This window comes from Trachypithecus francoisi, unplaced genomic scaffold, assembly GCF_009764315.1.
Source record: "Trachypithecus francoisi isolate TF-2019V2 unplaced genomic scaffold, Tfra_2.0 Lachesis_group10, whole genome shotgun sequence".
Taxonomy (NCBI): domain Eukaryota; kingdom Metazoa; phylum Chordata; class Mammalia; order Primates; family Cercopithecidae; genus Trachypithecus; species Trachypithecus francoisi.
In genome coordinates, this window is record NW_022681455.1 from 38,201,513 (window position 1) to 38,220,394 (window position 18,882).

An 18,882-nucleotide genomic window follows, 5' to 3' on the forward strand; every position below is an offset into this window, starting at 1 on the left:
ATTGACTTACATTTGTCCTACTCCTTATTACCTTTCCTCAAGCTCGCTCCTCTGGCATTGAATGGTTTTTCTCTCCTTTTGCTCTTGCAAGGTTCTCTACAGTCCTGTTAATTTCCAGGCCAGCTCTTCCCCACTCCCCCGGCCCGCACGCCTTCAGGGTGCCTCCTGCTCCGTGGCCCACCCCGCTGCCTGCCTCCTTCTACTCATCTGTCAGCTCCGATCTGACTCCAGGACCAAGGCTTAGTTATCCTTCTACCGACTCGGGTTCTTGCACAAGAATAAACAAATCAATAAAAACCCTGGATTGAGAAATAAAGTTAAAAAAGACCTCAGAGTGGCCTAGTGTTACAGCTTGCTCTTCAGAGCCCGCCTCCCACGGAGGAGGGATCAGGGCGGGTGTCTGCTCCGTACTGTGCTGGTAAGAGCCTGGGAAGAGATGCTGTCTGTGGTGAGCATGTGATAGACATTCCACGACCCGACCTGTCGGTGCCCTGGTTCTCACTCTACTTCTCATTTCCAGCTGCATTTATCTCTTGTCTAACTTGGGCAGTGGTAAGGGCACAACTGTGTTTAGACCATTAGCCAATTTGTTTTCAGTTAATAATGCAAATGGCTGTTACTCCCAACACACCTAACAAGACTGACAGCCAATCTCAACTGTTGCTGTGTTTTCCTATGGATATTTCTCCTAAAGAACTCCTAACTGTCTCTCTCCCTGATGCCACTGAGCTCACAGCAGGCTCTGCCATCAAGTTAGGGGACTCTAGAAGCCCCTGGAAGCCCTAGGCCTTAATTGCCTGACTGAGCTCCCTGTGGCTCTGCAAGTAACTGGGGCCATCTCAGAGCTGCGTCCCAGTCTGTGGCCCCAGAATCCCAACTAAATGAAGTGCAGTCTCCCTGAGCATCTCCACGAGGCCACGCAGGTGCTGCCAGATTCAAAGGCAGTACACAGGCAGTTACCTGTATTATATCACAGACTGTGTGGCGAAGATTCTAAGTGAAAAAGAGTGTTTTTACAAATGGATAGGCAGGTGAAGAGGCACAGCATGCCATGGGTGGGAGTGGGCAAGCTACAGGTAACAGGTGGGGAGGGAACAGCTTCTGCACACAAACAGAGCACAGGATAAGCGTCACATATGCAGCAGACACGGCCAGAGGATGACGCTGCACAGGTAAGCAGGGTCAGGAGGTACACATACCACAAGCATGAAGCACCTCCTACGTGCCTGACTGGACGAGATCCCAGCTGCCCTCAGAGGCTGTACAGTCCAGTGAGGCCAGCAGTCATATAAGCCAGGGAGAAGGAGCCGCAGGGGCACAGAGGAGTGGGACCCAGCCAGGTAGGGAGTCAGGGAAGGCTTCCTGGTGGAGGAGACATCTGAGGTGAGTCTGGAAGGAAGAGGCAGCCAAGCTAGAGAGGATGGAGAAGGGAAGGACTTGGTGTGGAAGGAAAACAGGAAGAACTACACAGGTTCTCAAGCCAAAGGGTGGCGACAGAGCAAGGAGGGCCTGGAGCAGCAGGGTGTGGGGTGGAAGGGTAGGGGCAGGGGCCACACCCAGTGGGATAGGGTGAGGGCCTGGCCTGGAGCTGGGCAGGGATCCTGATACTCTTGGACAAAGGAGACTATTTATTTATTTATAAGACAGAGTCTCGCTCTGTCGCCAGGCTAGGATGCAGGGGTCTATCTCAGCTCACTGCAACCTCCGCCTCCCAGGTTCAAGCGATTCTCCTGCCTCAGCCTCCTGAGTAGCTGGGACTCCAGGCACCTGCCACCACACCCAGCTAATTTTTGTATTGTTAGTAGAGACGGGTTTCACCATGTTGGCCAGGCTGGTCTCGAACTCTTGACCTTGTGATCCGCCCACCTCGGCCTCCCAAAGTGCTGGGATTACAGGTGTGAACTACCACGCCCAGCCTAGGAGACTCTTTAAAAACGAAACTTTCTTAAACTAAAAAAGTTATTTAAAAAGGAATATATGTTTGTGGTGACAAATTCAAATAACAAGTATTTTTAAAAACTAGACGACAACAAACCTTTAAACCTTGGAGTCCCCTGACTTAGCCATTTGGAATCAATAGAAAGGAGTCATTTTCAAATTGAGAAAGAAAAGAATCTGGTAACAGACTAGGTGAGACTGACAATGGAAAGAAAAGGGACACAGTGACTGTCGGGGCTCCCTGGAAGGGACGGGGACAGGCATACTGTGGTGCTACAGAAGGTGGCCAGCCCCAGCTCCAGGCACAGCAGCGCAGACCTGCACTCATGCCAAGGACTCTCACAGACCCTTTCCCTGCGATGATTTCACTGAGTGCAGACTCCAGCAGGTGCGTCCACAGTGAGGCCCCTGCCCTCAGGACCTCTCGGGCAGATGGGGGCAGAGGCACCTCTGCTGGGACGTGTGTTCACTCTTCTGCAAATGGCGAGTGGGCAGGCTGGGAATGAACCTCAGGGCTGTGCATCCCTTAAGCCTGGACCTTTCCACTGTATCAACATGCCTGCCTCACACAAACAATTCTACCAGCACGGGCCCAGCCATATTTCATACATCAGAGGCGAGGGAGAAACTGATTCTGCCTGGAAGAGAGGTCAGGACAGGCTACAGAGAGGAAGGTGTGCACAGGTGAGGTCTTGAGGGGTTGGGAGGCAAAGGGAACGAGATTTCCACATAAAGATCTGGGCCCTGGCACCTCACTCCTGGCAGCCTGTCTGCAATTCACTCTGGTCACCCTTCTATAGAGCAGTGTGTCTGGCTCATTCATCTCTGTTGATGGTTTAAGCCTAGCAGCCTTCAGCCAAATGTGGCAACTGTGTAAGCCAACACCCAGCTAGCTCCTAGACCACTCAGGTGCCCATCAACGTGTACGAGGCTGGGGTTACTTCTCCTGGGACCCCAGAAATCCTCAGATTTGCATGCAATGCACATGGGCATTCAGGGGGGTCTGTGGGTGGTCCCAATTCTGTTCTTGGGAGCAGTAGTGAAAAGCAAGCCTGTTGTGGGGAAACTGGCACCTTCACTGGTGGCCACGCTGCTGGGGCTGGGCGTGAAGCTGCCTCCGGCCCTTGGAGAGGAGTGTGAGGGAAGGGAGGCGGCAGTGCTTTTTATACACAGGAGCTGGAGGAGGGTGATGGCAGCTTGGAGGAAGTCATCACTGCCATGATGGAGGGGAAATCTGGAAATATTGGGCAAGTGGCCCTCTCCATCCCACCGTAACCCCAAGCTCCTCAGCCCACTTCTTTCCACCAGGCACCTTTGGGCCTCCCTCGAGGTGGAACAGCCAAGTTCTGAGTCTCTCTTTGCTCAGAAGCTCATGTGATTCAATTTCTTTTCTCCAACCTTTCCCAAGACTGCAATACCTCTTGGAAAGGATATGACCAAAAGTGGCTGAGGCATACCGCACTATGATTTATGCAAAACCATTACTCCGGCCGCCGCATCATTCTCCCTTCCCCTTTTCAGCAATCATGTATCCCATTAGCCTGTTTGATTGCCGCTGCTCACAAAGGGGCACCTTTGCTGAACCGTCTTCAATGGCCTCTGGATCTCTCCCCCGAGAGAAGCCAGCTAATTTGGAATGTGGTCGTGTGTATGAATCCGACACAGCCCCAGTCACAATCGCGTGTCCTTTTCTGTAGCTGCTGTTTATGATCACTTTGCCTTGCCTCTCTGGGAGCCATAATTCACAACATACTGGAGAGAGCCTGGGTGTTCTTTTCTCCGTGAACCCTGGACAGGATGTACACAAATGTGCTAGCCCCTTCTTGGTGACCAGGCTAATTCCTCAGCTGGCTGGTGGCTGCTGCCTCTCATTAGAGGGATTCCCTAAGCGCTATTTGCTTGACACATTTTCAATGTTTTTAAAAGCAGAAGCCTTTGCTAATTTTCCCAAGTTGGCATAAGAGTCCACTGTGAACTGCGGCAGAAATTGGGGAAATTTAATAAATGTTGATCAATGACTCTGCCTTGCTTCCCTGGTTCCTCCTGAGTAATTTCCACAGACTGCTTTCATGCCAACCAATGCAAACAGGATTTTGGATCCAAGCTTTCAACTTACAAATGCAAGCTGACAAATCTTTATAAAACAGATACCTACCTCCTGATGTCTATCCACAAGTCAGATGCAAAGCCATGGCTTCTAACTTACGCTCCCCTAAAGATCCCCTATTTCCCTCTCACAGTGGCTGGTGTGGTGGCATCACACCCCCACCCAGCGTTCAGTGACATAACAGATCCTGACGATGGTCACCATTAACACCTCTCTCATGCTCGCCTCAGAGCAGAAGTTAACAGTCCATCTACAGACCGCAGAGATGTTTTGTTTTTGTTCCTTTAAAAATGAAGATGAGTGCCTCCAAAAAAATATCCCTTTTTATAAACCATGGTTTTTTATGTGCATCCGAACAGCCCAACACATTGTTTTCAGTTAAGGAGTCATTTCATAGGGGCCAGGCGCGGTGGCTCACACCTGTAATCATAGCACTTTGGGAGGCTGAGGGAGGTGGATCACTTGAGGTCAAGAGTTCGAGACCAACCTGGCCAACATGTCAATACCCCGTCTCTACTAAAAATATAAAAATTAACCAGGTGTGGTGGCACACGCCTGTAATCCTGGCTGCTTGGGAGGCTAAGGCAAGAGAATTGCTTGAACCTGGGAGGTGGAGGTTGTAGTGAGCCAAGATCATGCCACTGCACTCCAGCCTGGAGACACAGTGAGACTCTGTCTCAAAAACAAACAAACACACACACACACACACAACAAAAAACAAAACCAGGAATTACATCATAGGGAGACATTTCCAAATTGTGAGCAACAAATTTTCAGTATTGCTTAGGGTGATAGGATACCCAAATATTTTTGCACACGTACTTATCCCTACTAGGTATGGAAGTAAGTTTCTGGGTGACAGTGCTTACATATGGCAACAACTTTTTAAAAAAACTTTACAATATCCTTTTCTCATATTCACATAGGCCAGGATACCTACAGATAACTGGAACGCTGATCCTTGGAAGGTTCTGGAGGAAGAGCCTTTCCAATCCATATAACTCTAGGCAGCCCTGGAATTCCTGCCCTGTTTTTGATGTGTGTATACTCCAGAGTTCGAGGGAGAGAGTTACTCTTGTCTTAATGGATTCCGCCATAGAGTGGTAGAGGTATCTTTCAGTTATTTTTTTTTAAAAACTAAGAAACAAAAAAAGGGAAGTGTTCTTGTTTGCAGGCTTCTGGGATGCCTGAATCTCCCCACCTGGTAGATTTGGCCTCACCAGGGCCCCCTTCCCACACTGGACAGGCACCAAGAGAGCCTGGCCATGGCCCTGATCTCCCCACAGGGCTGGCCTATGCGTCCCCAGCTGCCTGGGCGGTTCTTCACTTAGTGTGACCAGGCTCCTCATGTACCTTCTGTCTCAAAGGGCTCCAGCTGCGTGGAGGCTTCCAGCATCACCCCTCACTGCTGGCACAGCAATGGGACACATCTGAGGGGGCCCTCACAAGCTGCTGTTTCCATGCGTCTCACTGCTGGGAGGCTCCTGGGTACTCGTCTGCCCAAGTCTGGGGGCACTTTCTCCCAGGCCAATCGAGGATGGAGAATTATTGCTGCTCCAATATGACAGGTCTAAGGATTGTGCAGTGTCTGAAACAACCACATGTGCTCAATGTTGTCCTGCTTTTCCTCTCTTTTCTTCCGATAAAATCTTTTATAACAAACATTTAAATATAAAGAAGCCCACAAAAGGTCTTCTTTTATAATTATGAAACAAACTAAATATTTTTCTGCCTTTTTTTCCTGTCTTACTGAGAAGGAAGCTTTAAGATCTAGTTTACTCTCCTTATTTCAAAGGCAAGTGTCCTGAGAGGCAGGAGGTGAAATGACACTGAGGCCACACAGCTGGCTGGGGGTGAAGCTGGCACCAGTGCCGAGGCCCTCTCCCTTCCTTCCACTCACTGCTCGCCCTCCTCAGCGCATCCTCCGCCTCCCTGCCTGCCCAGTGCTGCTTCGTGGAGCCAGCTTCTAGAGCCTCTGAGCCCCTTTCTTCTTAGCCTGGCTCTTCTGAGGCACCTGGCTTTGATCATTATCTGCAGGTATAATCCTTAAATCCAAGTTTTTGTTTGGATGGCTCAGCTTTCACTGCCTCTCCCCTAGCCTATATTTTTGTGCAACCGAATGCTTCCACAGTCTCATAACCATCAGAGCTCTGCCATTCTCCAAGGGCATGGCAGTCACAGCCTTGGTGCCATCTTCAGTTATTCTTTGATCTGCCTTCAGGCTGTCACAAGTGATTCTGAGAGCTCATTCCCCTTGGAATCCTGCACCAATGCTCTGGCCCCTAGTCTGATTTATAGAGGGTTACTGTGCGCTAGGCACTGGGCTGGGTGCTGAGGACACACAGATGCCACAAGACAGTCTCTGCTCCCAAGAACTGCAGTGTGGTGGGGACCCGGTCAGAGCCTTCTGCTAGGACTATTATGCAGATTCACAGGTGCCAGGCTACCCGCTGGGCCTGACTGTCCCGGCTGTCCCTGCACTGCCTCCTCTCTGGCCCAGTACCTGGCATACATCATGCAGGGCCTCTGTGCTGCCATCTGAAACCTAAGTGTGTTTCCATTATTTCTGTTCCCAAGCAGGTCTTCTTTGTGGCCATCCATTTCCAGGTGCTGGGACAGGAAGCCCCTGGAGGGCCAGGTGCTCTCCCGCACAGAAGTGGAGTCTGAAGGCTGGAACCAGTGCTCTCTGCAGACCAGGAGCTTTTGTTGGGAGAGGCCTGCCTCTCCATTTGCTCTCTCTGCGCTCTGCCATTGGGACGTCTGCTTCATGCTGCTGCTGGCCCACTGGGAGTTCAGGCCCTGGAGCCAGCACGTGACTGCTTTGAGGTGCTTCTGGGCTGAGACGATGGTCCTCTGGACGATGCTGCAGGGGAAGTCCGCGGGGAGCCAGAGAGAGTGGAATCAGACCTGGGGGGACCTGGGATATAATTACCACCATGCCAGGAAGGAGCATTTCTTTCTTTTTTTTCTTTTTTTAAGAGTCTGTTTCCTTGTTTTGTTTTTTTCCACTAGAGCCCCGTGTTGCTATGGGAACCGGTGGCATGGGAGCCCAGAGCCACTCACTGGCCTGGCCGAAGCCCGTAAATAAATTCTGCCTCACTCTAGGCCCTGAGCTGAGTGGTCCTGGAGGGCAGCTCAAGCAGCCACTTGCAGACTTTCTGTCCTGCTGTCGGCTCATGCAGATGCTCCTCTGACACGCTCGTGAGCTGATCACTCTCCCTGGATAAGGAGTGGAGAGCATGCAGAGTGGTCTGCAACCTCCCACCCTCCCGGGTCCTTATGTTTATAAGACATAAACTCATTCATGGCTCCCAAACTCCAAGGGCCAGGATCACTAGATCCATTTTACAGATCAGAACTCACCCTCCTCCTTCAGGGCTGGCTGCTGTTTTCATTCACTGATGTCTCTACCATCAATCAGGTACAGCCATTTGAAACCTCACCCAGAGTTGAGGGGCTTTTTATGGGGATTCATTTCTATCAGGTGGTGAAGCTGCCATCCCCTTAAGGAAGGGTCCTGCCTCAGTTTCTCCCCAAGATCTAGCACAAACTGGTGCACACAGCATGCTCAGAGCCACCTGCTTATCAATGCTTGATCATGGAGCTCTGGGCCAGGGTGCAGCTGGGCTCATTTTGCACCTTGCCATCTATTATGCCTTTGTGGGAGATGCAGGGGCCTCGATGTTACCACCAGACTGCCTGGATTCACATTCTGATTCTGCTACTCAAGACTGGGGTGATCTCATACAAATTAGTTAATGTCTTTCAGCCTCAGTTGCCTCTTTGCTTAAAAACAAACTTTTTACTGCCAAAACTGCATGTTATAAGGCATAGTTTTCCCATAGAAATACCATGTGGGGCAAGAAACAGTGGTGCCTCCCCCTCACTGAGGAAACCCCAATTCTGGCTCAGATAAGATTCATCCCCTTGCTTTCTTTTTCTTAGCAGTTTTATCACCTGTGTATGCATGAATGTTATAGTTAAACTTTGCCTTGAAGTTTCCATGAATGTAATCCTAGTATACATATTCTTTGGTGTCTGGCTTCTGTCCTTCAACACGCTGTTATGTTCATCCACCTACAGTCCCTGCAGCCTGTTGTATGAGATGCTGTCCTTTGCTTATCCATCCTCTGTGGATGGACGTGCGTGGTGTCCCGTTGGGTTCAGGATGAACAAGGCTGCGGTGAAAGCATCCTCACTGTTGCCTCCTAACCTCGTACAAGAGCTTCGTCGGAGAATACACATAGGAATGGAAGTGAATGCTCAGCCATAGGGTGCATGTGTGCACACGCTCCTTTAGGACAAAACGCCAAACTCTTCTCCAGAGTGACAGGGTCAGTCCATCCGCCCACAGCACTGGAGGAGAACTGCCCACTTCTCCACAATTTTGCCAACACTTAGTATTGAGTTTCCTCATCTTTAAAATGAGGGTGAGAGTGGAACCTACTTCATATATGAGGATTAAATCATGTAATAAAGGGCTGGAAGAGAACCTGGCATACAGTAAGTGCTCAGCAAATACTAGCTACTATTATTGTAATTAATAATAATGATTATTATTATAAGGGTCCTAAGCTAGGAGATGCTGAGATATCTGGTGCGCATACTTTTCCATTTACAAATGTTTCTGGTTTAAGAAAATCCTCCATATGACTACAAAAACTCTGTCTTGGAATGCCACGGCCTCTCGATAATGAAAAGTTGGTTTATTACATCTTTTCCTTTATTGCTTTCTTTGATTGACTGAGAGAGGGAGAGATGGGTGTAGAGATCAGATCACTCACCCATTCATTCAGCTAACAGGTCCTCTATGCTTACACAGGCACCATGCTAGGTGCCAGGGATACAAAGATGAATCTAACACAGCCCCTCCTCACTATATAAATTCAGTAGGTAAAATGGAACCTGAGAGCTGCCTAAAGCCTGTCAATACCATCCTCAGTTTCTGTTATTGACTTGGTAAAAGCTTTCATGTAGGTTCTGGTGAGCAGAAGCCCTGTCTTTCCGAATACCTTGCAGAGAGTTTCCTTTTCCTACAGTCCTTTTTAACCCTCGAGACTGCTTGTGGGCCCCTGAGCTCCCTGCATACTGAGAAAAAATCACTCTAGAACTCTGAAACCCACGTTTTCATAAAAGCCATAAAAAGAAACAGGCATAACTTCTATTTCTTGAACACCACTGACTGATTTTCATAGGTGCATAGACTTGATCTCATTTACTCCCAGCTGGGTTTCTTTAAGGATGTAGGTATGTGCCTTTGTTATTTGCTCAGATAATTAATAACATGAAATGGAAGAGTTGCTGGAGACCCCGCACATCAGAACCAGTGCGGTTCTGAGCACAGTTTTTGGGGCTGAAACTAAAGATTCCCTCGATGTTTGTAATGTTGTTGACAAGGTCCAGTTTATTTTAGACACAGGAGACTTAGAAGAGGAGCAGCGTCTGTCTCCCCAGTGGCTCGGAGTTGGTTAGCATTGAAGGCAGGTGGGTGACCACACAGGAATGACCAAGAGCTTGCTAAGCTGGCAACCGAGACCACCATAAAGTGACGGAGGAAATGGTGGAGAAGGACCTCCTTGGCCACAGGCAGTAGGGAGAATCAGGTGTGTGGAAACAATGGAAGCGGAGGGTGGATGTGCTGAAAGACACACCGACATCTGTCTGCCATCTAGTGCTGAGCATGGGAGGAAGACAAAAGAGTGGGGGGAGCGTTCGAGGGTGAAGAAGAGACAGGCGTGAGCACCGAGCCAAGCACAGGGGAGCTTCCAGAGCCAGGCGAGCAGGCAGCAGAGGACGACAGAAGCACACACTGGGGGAGTGAAAGTGGAGTGCTCCGAGGAGTTAAGATAAATGATAAGGATGATGCTGAGTACACAAGGAACAGGGGTCACAGAAGGAAGTGCTGGAGTCTTTAAGAGGTAAGCATTGGGGGAATTGATTGACAGAAGTTGTAAACGTAGCTAAAAAATTAAATGAATTCATTGCTGCAGTGCTCACAAAGGAAGATGAGAGACAGATGCCAGTAGCAGACGTGCACTTCCCAGAGGAGAGGGATGGAATGCCGCAGAAAATCAGAAGCGTGCCAGAGCAGGTGATCAAGAAATCTAAACTCACAGACTACCGAGGCCACCGTCGCCTGAGAGCTGGACGGATCGGAGGGAAGTGGGAAAAATTAGCATGCAGCAGGCGGAGGCTGAGCGTTTGGATGCAGGAAGGCCTGGCCGACTGGAGCAAGACAGATATACACCTACAGCGGGCAACAAATCCCAGTCCGCCTTAGCTCAGACAGGCCAGCCCGGGGGGCCTGCTTCCACGCACTGCCTGCTGTCTGCCTTCTCCTATTCCAGCAGCCACCGGGGTGTTTGGAGTTCGGGGCAGTTTCCATGGTCACTGTGCAGAGCTATCAACTCACTGGGCTCCTGCCTCCAAGAACGACTTCAGGTCTCTCTAAACAGCTGGCCGCTCTGCTAGCTGCTACTTACGCACTGTCCAGGCCACTTCCCGCCTTTTGCCAAACTGCCCAGCCACCGTCTTCTCTTGAATGCTCTTCACAGGAGCCTCCATGCTGCGCTTCCCTACCAGTCCCTGCTCTGCCTGCCCCTCTCTCGATGGGGAAGCACCTGCAGAAGACAGGCCTACCTGCGCCATTCGGCAAAGTGTTTCTTCACCCAGATTTCCCTGTATCGTACGTACACAGACAGACCTTTCCATGCCATAGACCAACTCCATCGATAGTTTTTGAAGCTAGCACAAAGTCTCTGGGTTCACAAACACTGAGTAGCTAGAGGGACACAGTGTTTCTCTGGCTCTGACTAAAACGAAGGCCACTGTTATGGACTGATGCTCGTGTCCCTCCCAAATTCCTCTGTGGAAGTCCTAACCCCTAATGGAATGGGATAGAAGTGGGGCCTTTGGGAAGTGATCAGGTTCAGCAGAGGTCATGAGGGTGGAGCCCCCATGATGGGATTGGGGTCATAGGAAGAGACTGAGCGCTTATTCCTGCGCCCTCTCTCACTCTCTCTCGCGGAAGTGCACACACCAAAGAAGGCCGTGTGAGGACAGAACCCAGAAGACGGCCCTCACCAAGAACCAGAGCCTGCTGGCACCCTCACCTCAGACTCCCAGCCTCCGGGACTGTGAGAAATCAATGTGTTACTTTAGCCAGTGGAATAGCCAGCTGAGACAGCTGCTGATGTCACTTAGCAAGTAAGTAGGGACAGACGGAGGAAACCCTGCATCCTCTGCCCTCCAGGCCACGCTCCATAGTGAGGGAGGTGCCCGACCCCTGTTTCTGATGGCACAGTTCTGGCTCCCATGGGACTGTGAATCAGGGTGGTGCCGCACACTCATCTCCAGCCTCCTGTCCTATGCTGCAGCCTTCTCCAGCTCCATGCAGTGCTCCTGTCCATGCGGTCATGTCCTCTAGAGCCGTCTCTCCCAGGAATCCTGCCTGACCAGTCCAAGTCATCCTCCTTCCCTGATGTGACCCCTGTCCCTCACGCCTCTGAACTTTGCCATACTGGCTTACACACATTTCCACTGTTCTCTGCTATGACTTTTTTCAAATAATGTCCCAGAACCCAGTATGCTGCAGTAAAGAACATTCTCTGAGGTTTGCTATATTCTTGATGCCCAGGAAAGTTCACCTTTATTGTACATTTTTTGTTTTTTGAGTCAGGGTCTCACTCTGTTGCCCATGGCTGGAATGCAGTGGTATAACCATAGCTCACTGCAGCCTTGAACTCCTGAGCTCAAGCCATCCTCCTGCCTCAGCTTCCTGGGTAACTGGGACTACATGTAGGTGCACACCACTGTGCCTGCTAATTGGTTTTCTTTTTTTCTTGCTTTTTCTTTTTTTTTTGAGATGGAGCCTCGTTCTGTTGCCAAGTCTGGAGTACAGTGGCACGATCTTGGCTCACTGCAACCTCGGCCTCCTGGGTTCAAGCGATCCTCTTGCCTCAGCCTCCCATGTAGCTGGGATTACAGGCACGTCCCACCATGTCCGGCTAATTTTTGTATTTTTAGCAGAGATGGGGTTTACCATGTTAGCCGGGCTGGTCTCAAACTTCTGACCTCAAGTGATCCACCTGCCTTGGCCTTCAAAAGTGCTGGGATTATAGGCGTGAGCCACCACGCCTGGCTTTTTTTTTTTTTTTTTTTTTTTTAAAGTAGAGACAAGGTCTCACTATGTTTCCCAAGTTGGTCTTGAACTCCTGGGCTCAAGCGAACCTGTGGCCTCAGCCTCCCAAAGTGCTGGGATTACAGGTGTGAGCCAACGCACCTGGCTTATTGTGCCTTTTTGTGTGCTCTGAGAATGAGATCCTGTTCATTATGTATTTTATGACTTAAGATGTTTCCTGGCCCAGCATGGTGGCTGGTTCACGCCTGTAATCCTAACACTTTGGGAGGCTGAAGCGGGTGGATCACCTGAGGTCAGGAGTTTGAGACCAGCCTGGCCAACATGGTAAAACCTGTCTCTACCAAAAAAAAAAAATACAAAAATTGGATGGGTGTGGTGGTGGGCACCTGTAATCCCAGCTACTTGGGAGGCTGAGGCAGGGGAATCACTTGAATGCAGGGGCAGAGGCTGCAGTGAGCGGAGACTGCGCCACTGTACTCCAGCCTGGGTGACAGAGTGAGATTCCGTCTTAAAAAAAAAAAGTTTCTCAGTTGGCAACACTACTTTGAGGCTTTTTTCCCCCGATCAATAACTGATTCAAAAAGACAACTGAGCAAGTTATTCACGAGCCAAATGGGATGGATTACAAGTTAACTAGTGACCTACTGTCCAACCCATTTAAAATGGCTGGTCCAATCTCCACCAAAGTGCTTGGGGCCCCTTGCACAGACATTTTTGGGAAACTCGTCATGAAAGAGAGGTCTTACACTCCACCTTCAGAGCTCTGTAATGGGAAATCATTCTTCATCTAGAATAGCTTCGGAAAAAAATGTCCAAGATGCTTTTCTTCTTCCTTGGTCACTGAGGAAACAGGTTTGGGACCGAGGGCAGCCCTAGAAGAAGGCTCTGAGCAGACTCGCCTTGCTGCTTCTTAGCCTTTTCTGACTTGAGAATTCCTTCTGTTGTAATACAAAATTTCAGAGTTCCATTTAGGAATTAAAGAAAAAAGACAGTCTAAAATTTTGGGGGGGATGCACTGTATAAAAAGCAAGAACTGCAAATGAAACAGTTCATTCGATTTCAATATGTTACTATGTAAAAATTTCAATTGTTTATGACCTGGTGTTTATAATTCTCAAATTTTTCTTTAGAAAACATCAGTTGGTTTACTTTTATAGTTTTCAGGTTTGTTTTGAAATAAAGAGGAAAGAGGAAAAGTTCCAGGTTTCTGTTTACAAGCTCCTCTCTGCAAGAAACACATTGTAGATGTGGACCATTTTTATTCTAAATAAATACAAAGCCAAAATGAATTTAAATTAACACAATATGCCGGGCGCGGTGGCTCAAGCCTGTAATCCCAGCACTTTGGGAGGCCGAGGCGGGCGGATCACGAGGTCAGGAGATCGAGACCATCCTGGCTAACATGGTGAAACCCTGTCTCTACTAAAAAAATACAAAAAACTAGCCGGGCGAGGTGGCAGGCACCTGTAGTCCCAGCTACTCGGGAGGCTGAGGCAGGAGAATGGCGTAAACCTGGGAGGCGGAGCTTGCAGTGAGCTGAGATCCGGCCACTGCACTCCAGCCTGGGCGACAGAGCGAGACTCCGTCTCAACAAAAAAAAAAAAAAAAAAAAAATCACAATATTTTCACATGTATAAATGCTTTTTGAAGTACCAGAAACACCTTGATGTGTTCTGGGGACATTTTAATTCCATAAAGACAATGCATGAATCCTGAGCACAGGGCCTATTTGCTAGATGGAAATGAGGAGCCCTGTGTTCAAAAAGCAGAAAGAAACCTTTCTGCTTTCATCTAGGGTCTCTCTCTCTCAAGCTGTCACGCTAGTTATTATTTGCTACTTAATGATGTGCTACCTCAGGCACAGGGACTGGCCCCCCACCACCCCCAGCCAGTGAAGCCCCTCATGGGCACCCAGGGCCCTATTCTGTGACTTGAGCTCAGGACTCACACCAGACTCTGGCCCCGTCCATCCCTGTGCCAGGGCCCCTGCTAGGGGTGGAGAGGGCAGTGATCATGCGTGAGATGAGGAGGGGCAGGCCAAGCAGAACCCAGGCATCCTGGCTCAGGGAGTGGCTGGCTGAGAGCTCATGGCAGGAAGGTGGGAAGGGGCAGGAGGTGGGACTGCGTGTGGGCTGAAGCTCCAGGGTCCTGGTGTGTGTTCCATTGTGCTGTGGAGCTTCATTTATAAAACACAATTCAAAGGTTAAAAGACCCTAAGCATTTCAAGATGGTGCCACAGAGCATTAAACCTCATGCACTGGGTCCCATGAGACTGTCGTGGTGGCACACCATAGAGCCAATCCTGCATAAATCTGAGCAAGATCATGGAAAGGTAGAATTGCAGAAATGTTACTACTTTTAGGTTTCTCATGTACCTCTTGCATTTCAACCCATCATTCCCTATGCTGCCTCTCTTAAACCAGGGTTCTTTGGAGGTACACGCTTGACACAGTGTGACGACGAAACAGCAAGGGAGTGACAGGTCAGCAGTACGGCTGCCTGCTAGACACCATGCTCAGATGGGGCAAGGAACCTCATACAATTGCTGTCATTTGGGAGGGCTGAGGACTCAGAGACAAGGGATGGGGTGTTTGACCTCTCAAGGCATCTGTGGTTGGCCGATTCCACAGAGAGCTGTAGGAATTAGCAAAGCAATAGGAGCTGGCTTTCATTTGCCAGTGAAGAGATATCAAAAAATGATAATGATATCCCCACTGTGCAATTGCAGGACTTTCTCCTTACCAAGCTGTCTGAACAACAGGCCATTAGCAGACAGAACAAACAATTCCACTTAACTCAGGAGGTAGCATTGACCTGTACATCAGGAAATCTCGCGGCACCTCTCATGAAAAGAGACCCTTACCTCATTTGCTGTGTTGTGTGTCCCAACGATACGGATGAAGGAGGCAGGCTGTCTTTCAAAACTCACTGACTGCCAGGACCTGGGAGAGGAAACAACCATTTGCCTGGTTAGACAGTGCAGTTAACTGACAGTGTGGCTGACGGAGTCATGTCCACTGAGGGAGGGCTTCCTGTCCTCGGAGACTTGCACTGTAGGAGGGGCTGGCGGCAGGGCTGCACCTAATGTATGGCTGAGAGGGGCAGGACATACACAGTGTCCCTATTCAGGAGCTTACAACCCCATCACAGAAGGCACTCCTCCCCATCTGTGAATGTCACTTAGGGTTCTTACAAAGCCCTCCATAAACAAGCACAAAGTGCAGACCAGGCTCATTACGACAAGAGTGTGGACAAAGAGATGTAATCATGGTGGCAGGAGTTCATACATTTCCCCATCTATAAAATGGGGCCATGATGGAGCCCGCCTCAGGGCTGTTGGCAGAATGACCCCAGTCATTCGTCAGACACGCATCTGAGGGGGAGCAGTTACTCAGCACGGGAGGCTTCTGGGAGGAGGAGAGTTTTGAAGAGGGCAGGGATGTGGGAGGGCTGCGGAGTTCCAGCACTTGGGTTGGGGCAGCGGGGGTCCTGCACTACCCTCTGACCCCACCATGTGACTGATGGCACATGGGGGTTTTGGCAAGTTCTCCACAGGCATCTACCCCCTCCTTTCCTGCTTCCAAAATGCTGTCCCCGACACCATCTATTCTCAAGACTGGCCTGGCTCCGTCTGGGTGGTTTCCAAAGCATCCCCGATATTTTAAAGGCAGTTCCTCATTGATCGGCACGGGCCAGGCCAGCTCATTGAAGACTCAGCAGAGCAGGTCCTGAGCGGACCTGAGAGGAGGAGTTCTGCTCTTGGCTGAATGCTCAGCAGCTCATCAGAATGCACCGGAGGAGTGCACGGCACCCACGACTGTAAACTCCAATCATATTTTCTGTAATAAATGTGAGGAGTTCACAGTTGTTGCCATCCCTCCTCCGCTCTCACAGTGGAAATGCCAGCTGCTGGGAAGCTGTTTCCTGTAATTGTCTAATTACCAAGTAATGTTAGCAAAGAAAATATCTATGTATTTGCAGTTTGCTTTCCCCCTTTGGTTTCAGGTGTTCCATCTTCCCTCTCACTATGAACCTCCCACTGAGACTGATTCACTGCTGCCTGGACACCTCTCCCCTTAAGGTCATTGAAAAGTCATTACCATCTTGTGTGCAAAGTCTGTGCCCCTGAAACCAGTGTTCTGGAAACAGAGTTAGAAAAATCACTCTCTCCGTAAAAATGCTATTATTCATACATGAAGGTGACGCCATCTGACCATGCCCAGGGCTTGTGCTGGTGCCCTATTTTCTTGGTGAGCAACTGCTGTCCTCCCAGACCCCTAGCTCTCTTGGAGGGTCTGCTAGATGGGATGCAGCCCGTGGGCCGGCAGGGGTCCTGCAAGACCCTGTGGGGTTTCCACAGGCCTAGCTCTCTCTTGCGAGCCAAGCAGTGGAACTGACCACACACTCATGTCCTTCCTCCAGCAGGGGGGGAGAAGTGAAGGGAACGGCCCCTGGCCAAGGTTCACACTGGGACATCAGAGTCCCATCCCTGTCCCTAAAGGAAGCTGAAGAGCACACTAAAGCTGGCCCACTGGCTGCTTCTCAGGCCATGCCTCTAGGGAAGAGAAACAGAAATAGGATGAGTGACGGTAGCTGGTGACAGCTATTAGGTTCCAGTCACAGTTTCACAAAAAGGACTGGCATGGGGAGGTGGCAGGAGTGGAAGAAACTGAGCAAAGATTTTGTTCTTCTCAGCCTTCTAGCTCGATGCCTGTCAAATATCCAAGTGATTCTGGACAGTTGGAAGCTCTTGGTCCTCAACAACACGTGTGTAGCTCTGAGAGTGAAGGCAGGCCCAGAATCATGGCCATGTGGTCCCACGTACTCCTCCCTCCATGATGCAGAGGAGGTTCAAGGAACCCAGACAGTGAGGTCTCGCTGGCAGCCATCCTGGGCAGAGCCGGCCTGAACCTGGGTCTCCCTCCCCTCTTTCCCTTGCTGCTCCTCTTGCCTCCACTCCCCTTTCCCTATGCCAGGCTTCTGCAGCGGGTTTAGAGCTCTGGGCTCTGGCCCCACTGCCCTTGTTTCTGCCTGGGGAGGCAGGGGAGGCAGGGCTGGCAGGGCAGCAGCCTGAGCGGGAGGGAACATTTGAGGAGATCAGAAGGTCTCAATTTAATACCAATCCTCCATCACACTGCATTAAAATCTAATCACACTGGACTTCAGCCTGAGAGTTGAATATATGATTTCATTTTCAGCAGAGCCGGATACCAATTCCAAGACCAAAGTATCAGTAGTAAGGGAAGTTGGTTAGAACGAGGAAATGAGCATCTCTCTCTCCCCATCAGATTCCATTTCCCCGGAACTTCTTCAGAATAACTTGTCATGGTTGCTTGAAGGGGAAATGACAAGGTGGCACCGGAGTGGTCACCACCACGACTGTGCCACATTTGCAATCACTGTGAAACCTCAAAGGAGCTGCCTCGGCTGAGATTTCACAGAGCCAAAAAACACCAGCATTGTTTAGTCAATGCAAAAACTTGACTGCCATGTTTATTGGGCTTTATTGATAGCTGCATAAATATTCCAACTCACCAGGCACTCAGAATCTCTTCTCTAGTAGGCAAAACTTGCAGGAAAGACAACAGACCACTACAGGCATGGCAGCCTGCCCAGTTCAGAGCCAGGGCTGGGCGCTTAGAGGAAGGTGTTTGAACAGGAGCAATGAATGTCAAAAAATAAATGTGGTCTTAATAAAAACAAAAAAGCTTAATAAAAACAAAACACCCACACAGGATTGAAGTCCCAACCCCAAACTGGCTCTGACCGGATGAACTGTTACCCTCCCCGGAGTGTACTTTCCTCATTTAAGCAATGCTAACAGAAATAACACCGGTCACCTGCTTGCAGAAACACATGTAGAATGAGGTCCCAATTATGTCCAATTGTAAATATGTCTCTATACACATAGGTATTATTTTTAAATTTTAATTATTTTTTATTTAATAAAAATTTTAAACTTATTTACTTTTTAAATTCTTTATTTTTTGTTTATTCTTCACCATGCACACATGTGCAGAACTATACACACATGTATTAAAACATAGGTGTCTGTAAGAATACTTGTGAAAATGTTGGTCCAGATTTTAGCTTTGGATGGAAGAATTTCAAGAGCCATTTAGTTTACTTTGGTGCTGTTCTGCACTGTTTGAACTTGGTAGAATGTATAATACATGTAAGCAGTACACAGTGTACCTATCTTGCCTATTGTCCGAGGACTTAATAATACAGATCACATGGCATGGAGCCAGTGAGAATGCCAGCACTGCATTATTATGCCAAGTATTTCGGTGGAGAGGACCACGGGCGACAGTCAAGACAGTAGCCTTTCCTCCTGGTCTCTCAGGACTCGGGGCAATGTGGCACAGGGGTGGAGAGCATGGGTCCTGGACCCTGGCTGCCAGTGTTTGAATCTTTATTTTGTGCTTTTAACAGCTCTAGGACCTTAAGCAAGTTGCTTAACCCCTCCAGGCTGCAGTCTTTTCATCTGTAACATGGGAATAATAGGAATAACTACCTAAATTTTTTGGATAAAGATGAAGTACATTAACAAATGTAAAACATCTAGAAAAGTACTGGCATACATTAAACACTAAAAAAAAAATAGTTGATAGTGTTACTACTACTATAATTACATTCAGCCAATGAGTCTGGACAAGATACACTGTGTTTCTGGGCCTCATCTGTGAGTTGTCAA

General features: G+C 49.2%; 1 protein-coding gene across 1 annotated transcript in view; it reads right to left on the bottom strand.

Annotated features, from left to right (window-relative positions):
- Nucleotides 1–18,882, bottom strand: part of BTBD9 (BTB domain containing 9) — a 500,126-nt gene that overhangs the window by 8,659 nt on the left and 472,585 nt on the right. Inside the window, exon 10 of the mRNA XM_033217041.1 lies at nt 15,049–15,127. Within this exon, the coding sequence (XP_033072932.1) occupies nt 15,049–15,127 (79 nt within the window). The remainder of the gene's footprint in view (nt 1–15,048; nt 15,128–18,882) is intronic.